This window comes from Petaurus breviceps, unplaced genomic scaffold (genome assembly GCF_028583685.1).
Source record: "Petaurus breviceps papuanus isolate PSGF00001 unplaced genomic scaffold, PetGlider_PUasm1.0 90702, whole genome shotgun sequence".
In the NCBI taxonomy this organism is placed as follows: Eukaryota; Metazoa; Chordata; class Mammalia; order Diprotodontia; family Petauridae; genus Petaurus; species Petaurus breviceps.
In genome coordinates, this window is record NW_027187317.1 from 8,521,659 (window position 1) to 8,534,659 (window position 13,001).

The 13,001-nt window shown below is 35.3% G+C and overlaps 1 protein-coding gene across 7 annotated transcripts in view; it reads right to left on the reverse strand.

Moving 5' to 3' along the window:
- KCNK2 (potassium two pore domain channel subfamily K member 2) overlaps positions 1–13,001 on the reverse strand; it is a 280,559-nt gene that overhangs the window by 126,442 nt on the left and 141,116 nt on the right. For all 7 annotated transcript variants that reach the window (XM_069066044.1, XM_069066045.1, XM_069066047.1 and 4 more), the window contains one exon: positions 5,421–5,538. In XM_069066044.1, coding sequence (XP_068922145.1) covers positions 5,421–5,538 — 118 coding nt within the window. The remainder of the gene's footprint in view (positions 1–5,420; positions 5,539–13,001) is intronic.

Genomic DNA, 13,001 nt, shown 5'->3' on the forward strand with positions numbered 1-13,001 from the left:
TAGCATGTCCCCATGAGGCACTGTCTGTACCAGCCACTCTATAAAAAACCATTGTAACTTATTTTCCAAAACTCTCTAAAGTTGTATTTTTAAAGAGCTAATGAAGTGCAGATAGTGCAGGAGGCCCACTATTTCTCAGACTACTATTAATTCTTAACAGGATTAATAATGATATATTGTGTTTATGTAGCATCTTTCTAGCATCCAATAAACGCCAACCACTTTTACATGCATTTCTTTAAAGTACATAATAACTAAATCCTAAAGTACATTTTTTCTTTGATTGTAAATGAAAGCTAACTGCATTTCTCCCTACTAATACAATTGAGAAGAATGCTAAGATAATCAGAATAGCTGAGATTTGAATGAGCAGCGAGCACAATGAAAAAATGCATTAGACTTGGAGTCAGATGACCAGTGTTCAAAACTCACTTCCTAATTGTGTAATCAATGGAAAACCTTTTAACCTTACTGGGCCTTGGTTTCCTCATGTATAAAATAAAAGGAATAAACTAGATGAACTCTTAGGTCTCTTTCTGGTGTACATCTATGAGGAATATGAAGCCTTTAAATGTTTATTTTCCAATTGAAGTAAGACTGCACCTTGAATTATTTTTGTATTATGGTCTAAAGTTGGGTGCAAGGTCTGAAGAGGCATATTTAAGTTTAATTTAAGAGGAGAAAAACTTTTTAACAATCAGGAATGGGCTGCCTCTGCCAGTCTCATTAGAGAACTTCAGCAAATGTTAGATGAACACTTATTGGGTATATTGTAGAAAGAATTCTTTTTCAAGTACAGCTTGGACTATACAGAATATGGGGGCCTTTCCAATGTTGAAATTTCTTTGATTCTGTGATTAAAATTCTGAGAAAGAACTGAGGATGTTTTAGGGCTCTCTATTTCAAAAGATATCTTAATAGGAAGGATGTTACTGACCCAAAATGAACTAATTCACCTAAAACCTAGAGACTGTTCTCAAACAGTGAGAGATCTTGGCTGCCTGGAGATTCCAAGGGGAAATGGAAATAATCATCTACTGTATTTAATGGCTATAATTTGGAAGTAAGACTGGTAATAATAGTGTATTTTTTATATATTGAAGTATATGTCTGCAAAACTTACAGGTTTGGGGATTCTTGAAATGAGACAGTGTTTATAAACATACAGTGGAACTTCAACATTAAGTCTGTGTAGTGACAGACAGAATTTCTCTCAAAGCAATTTGGTGGTGGTCAAAAGGAGTATAACTTGACCTTTTGAATTTTCATTGTGCAGAAAATAACCATCCTCACATACTCTTATGATGATTTTTTCTCTTCAGACTCAAAAGTAATTCAAACAATAAATAGTTATTTTCAGAGTGGAAATGATCAAAATGTCTAAGCCCTAAATTTAACCTATGATTATGGTTGAAAATTAGGGTTTCCTTTCTTCCAGATTTTCACAGTCACGTAACATTTGACCTGGCTCATGGCTAAGACAAGCTAATATAATTCAATCTAGTATGACTTAGAGGCAGAAAGACTGTAGTGAATTCATCATGAAAAGAAGACAAATTGTTCCAAAGAAGAAAGCCTAAGTAGTATTTCCTTTAGTTCTATTCTACTTTTTCCCAATTACCTCTAGAAACAAATACAAAAATATTTAACTGGTATTGAAAACCCTCCACAATCTGACTTTCACCTACCTTTCCATTCTTATATTACTTTTCATATAGTTTTTATTCCAGTTGAATTGCCCTGCTAGTTGTTTTCTTTACATGTCATTCTATCTCCTCACTCGATACATGCAATCTCTCAAGTCTCATGGGCATCGCTCCTCATCTCCAACTCATGGAATTCCTATGTTCCTTCAAACCACAGCCTTAGTGCCTAAATAAAGCCTTTAGTAATCCCCACAATTATTAATACCCTTTGCCTTTAGATAATTATATTAACTTCTCTGAGCACACATTTTAACTACCCTACACACACACTCACATGTTCATGTGTTAGTTTCATGAGGCTAATTTCAATGGTTGAATAAGAAGAGATCAGACTCCCCTACCCATTCTCCCAAATCTAGCAGTATATGTTCTCTAAATGGATAGCTATATGGTAAACATTACTGCCACATCATTAAAAGTGTAAAGCAAAATGCAACAGACAACTCATGTGAGTTCTACTAGAGTGTACTTAAGGATCTGAATTCTGATTGCCCAGATTTTGAATGAAAAGTGAATGCAGGAAGTGTGAAAGCTATCAAGGTCTCCTTGAGCATTTCCAGATGAGAGGCACATTACTTCAGTCTATAGAGTGCCAGTTTTCTTCCTGTTGATACAAGTAGCAGTATCTATGGGAAGGTTCTAGAAGAAATCTTCTGACATAGGGTTTGAGGCTCTACATAAGCTTCATTTATGATATTTCTCCTTAAGTCCCTGTCTTTCAAATGGTCTTAAAAATCTGAGTACTACTTGGCCAAGATACACATGCCTGAGTTCTTAGATGGTCTTTTCTGAATGCTACTTGACCAAGGCCCACATATCTAAGCTCTAAGTCTTTTATATATGTCATTATACATGAGTAATTTGTTTTGGAGACAGCTTTCCTTGACTTACAGTCAAGACCCTCAGAGGTAGATGCTTGTTCCTAGGCTCATATACCAAGAATGGATCTCAAAGCCTAACCTCTTAATTATAAATATGAAGAAATTGAGGCCCAGAGAGTTTAAATGGTTTGTCCAAAATCAAACAGGTAGTAAGTGACAGAGGCAAGATTTGAAACCAGGTCTCCTGACTCAAAAACCCAGTGCTATTTCCACTAAAGCAAAACCTATGATAGAACAGTTAATAATTAAAATTATATAATAGAAATTATATCATTATTAATGATGATGATGACAATAATAAGCTAGCATTTATATAGTGTTTTAAGGTTTACAAAGAATTTTATGAATATTATTTCATTTTATCCCTACAATAACAACAACATTTATATTATGCTTACTTTGTGCAAGCTACTGTTCTAAGCACTTTACAATTATTATATCATTTGAGTCTCACGATAACCATGGGAGAAAGGCACTATAATTATCCTCATTTTAGAGATAAGAAAACTGAGGCACACAGTTAAATAATAGGATCACACAGCTAATAAGCATATGAGACAGGATTTGCACTAAGGTTTTTACCAACCCCAAGTCTAGCACTCTGATCACTGTGCTATCTGTTACTGTAAACAACTTTTGGAATGATATCCCTTGACATAAAGAGATTACTTCAGAGTATACATTCTAACAAACTTCAGGACCATTTTTTCTGGTTTTTTTTGTTTGTTTTTTTGGAGGGCAATTGGGGTTAAGTGACTTGCCCAAGGTCACATGGCTAGTTTTTGTGTTAAATGTCTGAGGCCAAATTTGAACTCAGGTCCTCCTGACCCCAGGGCCAGTGCTCTATTCACTGCTCCACCTAGCTGCCCCAGAACCATTATTTCAAAATTATCCTGAGACATTATTACTATCTCAGAATAGGTGTTAGGTTTGCAAAGGTTACAAAAAGGCAGGGGAAATCACATCTTACTGAACTTCTGGAATATAAATTTGTGAGGTTACAGGTGGGTAGGCTTCAAAGAAAAGGGATAACTCTTAACACTCAAGCAAAAAGGGTTATAATTGACCACACTTTATACTTAGGAAAGGAGGTTCCCAAAATTGCTATTCCACAGTTATACTGGTAAACTACAAATAATGATACCAACACAAGAATAATAGCTTAATCACCACTTAGTCTAACTTTCACAAACAGAAATTCATAAATCAATAGCATCTTAACTGTGAAGTGAGTCATAGGAATCAAAATAAGGCCTTGGTTGATGCAAAATAGGTGTTCTGGGGGCAATCTGGTAGAAAAGAGTTCCTTAAAGACAGGGGTTCTTTCATTTTTGGAAGGAACTTCCCAAGTCCCAGTGACTGATTTGATTGGAGGTGTTTCCTAAAGGTATAATCCCTGCATTTATTGCTCCCACTATTTGCTGCAAGTTTAAAAAGAAACTTGTCAGTATACATGATCATAGGAATTATATATAATATTTTAAGAAGTATTAATTATTAATAAGTAATAATTAATATATTCCATTATACCCAGCACTGGACCTAGAATATAGATACTAGGACATAGCAGGCGCTTAAGAAATATTTTTTGTGTTTTGTTTTGGAACTTAGAGATTTAATTTAAAAATATTGATGTGGAACAGCGACTTTTGCCTCATCATTTCTCTGTTCCTCAGGTAATCAAATCAGAACACTAAATCTTACGCTGCTGTGCTGTAGTATGAGATCACATCTCTTTAAACCTATGGAGGGAAGTCCTTGACAAATTATAGGGAAGTGGAGAGTATCTACTCAGGTTGTCAAAACTACCTCACTCTCAACCCCATGCATTTGTACACATCATTTCTCTTCCCCGAAATATTTTCATCTTCTTTAGTAAACCACTTTCCTTCTCTTGCTTCAAAACCACTTCCTTATGGAAAGCATTCTCAACCATGAGCATCCCCAGTACCTACCCATCACAGTTATGTACCCTGCTCGCACTAGTTTTATATGTTCTTGTATCCCCTGGCCATTCATTTTGTAGGACTGTGTACATATAGGCACTTGGTGTTGGCAGAATGACTTACAAAAGCATAAATACAGAGTGTTTTTTTGTGGATAGTCACCCCATTCCCACATCCACTATGCCATATAGTTCCTTTAGGAGGTATTACTGGGGATAAAGCCAAACAGATGCATTAGAAAGATTTAAAATAAGATAGATGCAATTTTAGTAGGTTTTTTGACATTATAGTAGGCAATAAAGTAAAGTAGTATAAACTTTCAATCTCATTCTGTTATCTTCACACACATTATATATTTTTTTATTCCTGGTCTATTTATGACTTTCAAAATTCATTGCTTAAACCATAAACATCATTCAACAAAATAAAAAAAATGTAAGTACATAAAGGATGACACTATCTGCTGAAATAAAATAGTTATAATATAAATATGGAAATAGAATGAAATCAAAATGGCTTAAGTGGGTTCCATACCTGTACATTAAAATAACAAGACAGGGATCAAAGCATAAATGATTTTCCCAAAGTTAAAAGTAAAACAATAATTAAGGCCAAGATTTCTTGAGGCTCCAGTTCTCATGTCACATTAAGATTGTGGTTTTATTTTTTTTCTTCTGGGGACTATCTCATTTTAAGCAATCTTCTCTTTCTCATTTAATACCACAGTTTGTTTTCCATATCATTTGCAGAAATCTACTCTTTGTTTTAAAGTGTGACATTATCACCAACAAACCAAACCAATTGTTGAAGGGAAAACAGTTTTCAAAGAGAAATGCATTGTAGCTCACACCACTTTCCCAAAATAAAAATCATAAGATATTTCCTACCTATGGTCGTAATAACAGTGCCAGCAAAGAAGAAGGAACTTCCCAAGTCCCAGTGACTGATTTGATTGGAGGTGTTTCCTAAAGGTATAATCCCTGCATTTATTGCTTCCACTATTTGCTGCAAGTTTAAAAAGAAACTTGTCAGTATACATGATCATAGGAATTATATATAATATTTTAAGAAGTATTAATTACTAATCATATGAAAAATCAGTTCTAAGGTTTTACTTTTTAATGTGAATCATATACAGTTTAGAAAAATACTTTATAATGTAAAATTCTTATAATTAATTTATGAGAAATTATGTTTGATATCACCTAATTATTAAAACAATGGGAACAGGATAAAATAAATAACATAGTATTTATATACATTAGTTAACATATTTAACAACATGAATTTAATAAAGCTCCCCATATGTCAGAAACAACTATAGAGCTTAAATACAAAAGTTGCAAACTACACAGAAGCTTCAATGCTAGAGTAGAACCCTCTAGAAGAAAAGACTTCTTGAGAGTAACAACTTTTTGAACAAATCCATCGAATCTGGTTTTTATACCTCTATGTGAATAATGATCATTAATTTAGAAAATAACCAATTATACTCAAAAACAGACTGGGATAAGGTGGAAAAGAGAAGCAAACTTTAATAATAGAGTAATTACTGAACCTAAGTCCAAAGTGTGATATTTCAGCAAGTCTCAAAGTTCTTACAATTTATAACAGTTTTATTTATAAAGGTGGCTTAGTGAAGAGAATAACAGGCCTAGAGTCAGGAAGACTCATCTTTCTGAGTTCAAATCTGGCCTCAGGCACTTACTAGCTATGTGACACTGAGCAAGTCATTTAACCCTGTTTGCCTCAGTTTCCTCATTTGCAGAATGAAATGGAGAAGGAAATAGCAACAACCACTCCAGCATCTTTATCAAGAAAACACCAAATGGATTCATGAAGAGTTGGACGTGACTGAAAAACAATTGAACTACTATTTTAAAAAACTAATGGTCATAGGAAATTCACAGTCTTCACTTAGTGATTATTGCACAATAAGGTCTGAGTGTCTATTGGATGGGAAGCATTATATTAGAAGATGTAGGGAGCTATGGGGAAAGAGAAGACTCACTTACTCCCTTCAAGGAGCAAGTAATTTTAGTAAGAGTTACCATGAAGAGAATTATGGTGCAATAGGAAAAATACTGGCTTTGGAGTCAGATGGTCTAGGGTCACATTCTGGCTTTGACTGACTCTCTGTTTGGACTTTGAATAAATCACATTGTTTCTTCATTTGCAAAATTAAGGAGCTGTACTAGATCGGTGGTGGCCAGCAAACTCATATATTCTCTACTTCTTGAAAAAAAAGATTAAAATGTAATAGGGAATAAAAAATACAATAAAACCAATAAAATATAACATTATATTTTCAAGCTAAGTGAACATATGACCTTCAAGGATCCTTCTGTATGAACCAGAAGCCACCTTTCTATTTGAGTTTGACACCACTGGGCAAGATAATATCTAAGATTCTTTGTGGCTCTTAATCTATGATCTGCTTGATTAGACCTTCTATGTCTGGTTATTGACAACTAAGGGTTTCCTCCTACGCAAAATCAGTATCACGATACTCCAGCTATTTGTCTCAGGGAATTGTAGGTTATTAAAAGATGTACTTTAAAAATATGGGGGTAACATTATTATTAGCTTATAATACACAAAGACCATCTGGAACATTCAGAGTACATATCTATGTGGTTACATACAAACTGGTATGGAAAATCTATGAGTAAAAGACAAAGAGGAAAGGTAAGGGGAACCTGCCCAAGTTAGAGGCATAGATTTGGAAATCATCTTCATACATGTAATAAGTAAAACAGTGGAAGTAAAAGAGCTATCCTAGGAAGTAACGGAAGGGAAAGACTAAAAAGTCTAGTATAGTGGAAGATTATGGATATGTTTTATTCTACACAATAAATATGTTTTTGAAAAGTCACTTAAAAAACAATTGTCCTCCAAGAAAAGGTTCAGATCTCCCTGGTCCTGAAGTTGTGCTTTATGAATTATCATCAGTGTGAAGAATTCTTTGCAGTTGAACTCACTACACCATGCAGATCCAACCCATCTAAGACTTAGTAGGTAAGTCCTAGAGAATTACCTGAAGGCCAGAGAGTTTAAGTAACTTCCTCAGAATCACCTAGATATTAAGTGTCAGAGGTGAGACTTGAATCCAGGTCTTTCTGACTAATATGTACATGTTCATGTATATACAATATATTATCTTCCCTTGGTCCCTATATACTTCTTCAAGTACTGCCTCATCGCTCTCCTTACATTTCTTTGCTCAAACATCAAGAGTCTGAATCCAAAGTCTTAATTTTTTCACCACTTGATAACTCCCCCGGCCTTTAAAATTTGGCTTTTCTCCCACTACTCAATGGACACTGTCATTTAAAGAGTTATGAATGACCTCCTAATTGTCCAAACAAGTACTGGAGTATATCCCCCCCTCTCTACAGTCTTCATTCTCTGAATACTGTTGATTGTCTATTCCCTTATGTCTTCTCCCAGGGGTGTACTGGTGCCAGCTTGAACTATTCCAAAAGCCAACAGTTAAATTTTCAGTGTGAGTGTTCACACCTTAGAAAATTAGCAAATTCTATAAATCAGGGTTTGATTTATTTCTTAGTGTCTGGTCTTAAAAAAGGGAAGGAGAAAATGTGGATAAAACAGATTAAGTTTAAAAGTATATTGTCCTACAGAGAGCCAGTTGTTAAACATTTACCAACACATCACATCCCTGCCTAATCTCATGACTTCAGAGACACTATATCATACTTATGTGAATACTTATCACTCCTCTGTTTCCTTCACTGGTTTCTTTTCCTGTCATTTTAACTTGGGCATTTCCCACATTGCCTCTAAGCAAACGTTTTTCCTTTCTTCCATTCCTGTCCTATAATCCACTTGCATGGTTTCAAATTTCACCTTTGTACACGAGACTCTGAAGTCCAACTCTCTACTCTTAACTTTGTCCCTGACCCCCAGACTGACATCTTCAACTACTTCTTGGACACATTCACCCAGCTATGCCACCAAATTAGTCATTTTTCCAAAAGCATCCCCTCATCCAGGCTTCCCTGTTTCTGTTAATGTTGGCCAAACCTGAAACTTTCTTTTCATCTTTAAGCTTTTCTCTTTTGTTCACTCCCATAGCTAATCGGTCACTGAATCTTTTAGATTCTACCTTCTTGGTGTCTCTGGTATTTGCTCCCAGTCTCCCATTGTCAGCATTCTGACTCATGGACTCTTGCTTGGTCAATTGTGATAGCTTCATCTTTTCTTTCCACATATAATTCTCAACATTTCTGCCAAAGTAATACCCTTAACACACACCTACAATCAGATCATACTACTGCTCAAAATTCTTTAGTGGTTTTCCATTACCAAACATGTAAAGGTCAGATTCCTCAACCTAGCATTCCTAGAAAAAATAATCTGACCCAAATAAACCTTCCTAGCCTTACCCCACTACTTTACAGCACATATTCTACACTCTAGCCAAAACAGACATTTACTTGTCCTGACTGGCCTTTCTTTTACCTGTTAACTACACATAGAATCCCCTTCTCCCTTTTCCTCCTCTGTGTCCTGCATCTAACTGCTAGTGTCCTGTTCATCCTCCAAGTCCTGTCTCCAACATCATTTCATTCTTGATCTTCCATAATGGAAATGACATGGCCTTCCTCTGAACTCAAAAAATACCCTGACCTTTTCATATGCAATTACTATATTCTATTTTGCATATGTAGTTATTTGGGTACAGTACTTCCTTAGTAGATTGTAATCTCTGAACAGAGAGACTAATTTATCACCATAGCTCTATAGCAAAATGGTCTTGCACATGATAGAGACTTCAATAAATATTTCTAAAATCTACTGAATCAAATGGCTGTTTATCTATTAATTCACTAGATGTATCTACAGCTCTAGTAATAATGAAAGCTAAATGCAAATTAATTTGATAGGGTTGTTTTTGTTTGTTTGCATTTTGTCTAGTGCTATACCTTTTTGAAACCTCAGTTAATATTAAGAAAGCATTGACTTATTGGGGGCCCATGACAAAAAATAAAAATGTGTGTAAGTCACATATGCTTCTGAAATTTAATCATCTCACAGGAATCAAATGATCAATACATACATATGTATTAAGTTCTTAATATATATATATATATTTCAGACACTGTGGTAAGCTATGGACACAAGGACAAAAATGAAATAAGTCTCTGCCCTCAAAGAGTTTGTGCTCTCTTTTAATATATATGCTCCTGAATACAAAATATGTACAAAGGAAATTTAAATGAATTGGAGGGAGGAGTACCGGAAGCTCTAGTAACTGGAGTAACAAGAGAACTCTTGGGGTGGCGAGGTGGCACAGTGAATAGAGCACCAGCCCTGGAGTCAGGAGGACCTGAGTTCAAATCTGACCTCAGATACTTAACACAAAAAAACTAGCCGTGTGACCTGGGACAAGTCACTTAACCCCAACTGCCCTCCAAAAAGCAAAAAAAAAAAAGAGAGAGAGAGCGTGAGAGAGAACCCTTATGTAGGATATCTAAATGTGGCATTTTTAAGCTTTGAAAAAAATCTAAGAATTCTAAGTGATAGAGGTGAGGAGAGTATATATATAGTGAACAACAGATTATGAAAAGGAATAAAGATGGGAAATGGAAAGAAAAGCACATGGAATAACACGAAAGTGAGTTTTGCTGAGTCTTAAAAGACACAAAGTGAAATAATTTATAATAAGCCTGGAAAGGCTGGTTGGAACCACATTGAGAAGGGCATTACAAATGCCAGAAGAAGCTGTAGCTGATTCTAGAGGTAACAGGGAGCCACTGGAGTTTTTGGAGCAGCGGTATGACTTTTTCAGACCCGTGAATTAGGAAAATCACTTTGGCAAATAATATGGTAGATGTATTGTTGATGAATGGATGTCAGACATGGAGACCAGTTAAGAAGTTATTGCAACATTAATGGAAAGAGATGATAAGGATTTGAACTAGGGGGTTGTTGTGTAGGTGGAGAAAAGGAGATGGATATAAGTGATGTTAAGGTTGTAAAGTCAACAAGATTAGGCATTTGATTGGAAATGTGTCATGAGGGAAAGCAGGGCATTTAGAATGATTACAGTGCTACAAGAGAGGTAATTGGGAGTCTCTAACATAAATAGGGAAATTTGGGAAAAGGTAGGATTTAGGAATATGTATCAATGATCTATGAATAAATACATGGTTATATTTGACAACAGGAGTGCAATCATACCTTTTAATAAGTGAATTTTATGATAATAGTTCCTTATTTGCTGATGTTTTCTCATATCCTCATCTTTAGACATAGAGGCATGCAAAACTTAAGATAGGTTACACAGAATTAAGACCTAAGATTCAAAATATGCATTTATGTGCATGTATTTGTGTGTATAAACACACATACACACTCTACCTAGGATGAAAAACCTACTTTTTCTCTCTACTACATGCCTAACACCAGCAGGATATGTATATATCCAAGAAAGAAATAAAAAGTGGGTCCTGAAGTAACATTTCACACTAAAAATTCATGACTGAAGGACCTTTACAGAATTGATTATTGTAATTGTCCCATATTTTCAGCTGGATTTTGGTAATCACAAAACTTTTGTCTAGCCTGGCCTTTCCCTCTCCCATATCTAAAATCTGAAAGCTGCAGGTTACTTTTAGTTTTTAGTTTTTCTTTCTACACAGGTTACTACATCAACAGAGAGAAAAAAATAGTGGTGAATTTGTGTAACTTACAAAGCTTACAGGTGATTAGGTTAGGCCATACTGTATTTAGAATCTGGGTAAGAGTCATGCCTTCAAGATTTCTCTGTAGGATGTTATGTAAGCCAGACAGTCAGTATATACTAACTTTTTTTCCCAGGGTAGGGAAAGGAGAAGCAGGGGACATAATTATCATTGTTTGCAAGAGAACAGCTTGGATAAAATAAAGCCTTTTTTATCTTAAAAGGTTTTGAAAACTCTTAGACAGCCTCCCAAATAATGCACAACCAATTCTGACCACACATTTCAACATTTCCTTACAAAATGAGATTTTAAAAAAAAAATTTATAAAGTACTATATTGTTTTCCAGGAGAAAGATTCTCTTGCTTTTATTCTTTGGAAGACAATTCTAAAATCAAGTCTTCCCTGCTCCTTCATCTTTCTCCCTCTTTCCCCAGCCCTCCAAAGTTATTTTTGCATTAGCTAATGAATGAATATATTCTAAGCATTTTTTCTTCTTGTTTTTAAAGTATTTATTTATTAGCCACATGCAGAAACAAAGATTCAAGACCAAAGTATAAAGATGAAGCATAAATGGAGACTCCTATAGATTCTAAAAAGAGGAAATCAATGATCTTGTGTTTTTAAATATATATTTTTATAATTATATTCAGTAAAATTTACCTTCTTTATAATTCTATGTGTTTTATTTTTTGCATTTAACAATATTATTCTGAAAAGGGGTCCATATGCTTCACCTGATTGCCAGAGGGGCCCATGACACAAAGAAGAAGAAGCTCTGGTAGGAGGAGGGTCATGGAAAAGTTATTCCCCAATTATTGACATAAGCCCACAGAAACCCTTTGTAATTCCCCTCTTACCTTTATGATCTTGCCAAAAAGTTCTGTGCAAGGTTTGCTATAATCACACTAACCATCCCCATCAACAACACTTCAAGCTGAAAAAGCCCTAAATTGGAGGGTTTTTAAATTGGATCCTCCCAACTATCCAGGTTCACAAACTTCATCCTCAACTTCTTACTCTCCCTCAGTCTCCATAGCCAAGCAATTGCCAAGTCCCATAGTTTCTACCTACAGAATATCATTCATATATACCCCCTTCTCTCCTCTGATACTGCCCCTATCATGGTGTAGTATCATTGCTGTAGCCTACCAACTCATCTTTTTCTACTCTCATCCTCCATTGAACTGTCAGACTGATTTTTCTAAAGTACAGGTTTAACTATGTCACTGCCTCCCCTCCATTCAGTTAACTCCAATGGTTCCCTACTGTCTCCAGTATAAAACTATAAGATTCTGTTAGGCTTTTTAAAGCCTTATATAACCTGTCCCCTTCTTCCCTTCCCAGACTTCTTCTGTCTTACACCCCCTGTTCCTCCCTTCCCATATATTCTATAGTCCAGTGACACTTGCTTCCTTCTTATTCTTCACACAAGACTCTTGATCTCCTAATAGAATATTTTCCTGGCTATTCCCCATGTCTGGAATGCTCTCCTTCCTCATCTCCTCCTCCTGGCTTTCTTTAAGTCTCTGTTAAAATCTCATCTTTAAAAAAAAAAAAAAAAGCTTTTCCTAATCACTTGTAATGCTAGTACTTTCCCTCTATTGATTATCTCTAATTTATCCTGTCTGTATCTTGTTTGTACAAGATTGATTATATTGATTGGCTACCTCCCATTTGTCCTGTCTGTATCTTGTTTATACATAGTTTTTACATGTTGTCTCCCCCATTAGACTTTTTAAAATCAGGAAGTGTTGGGACGG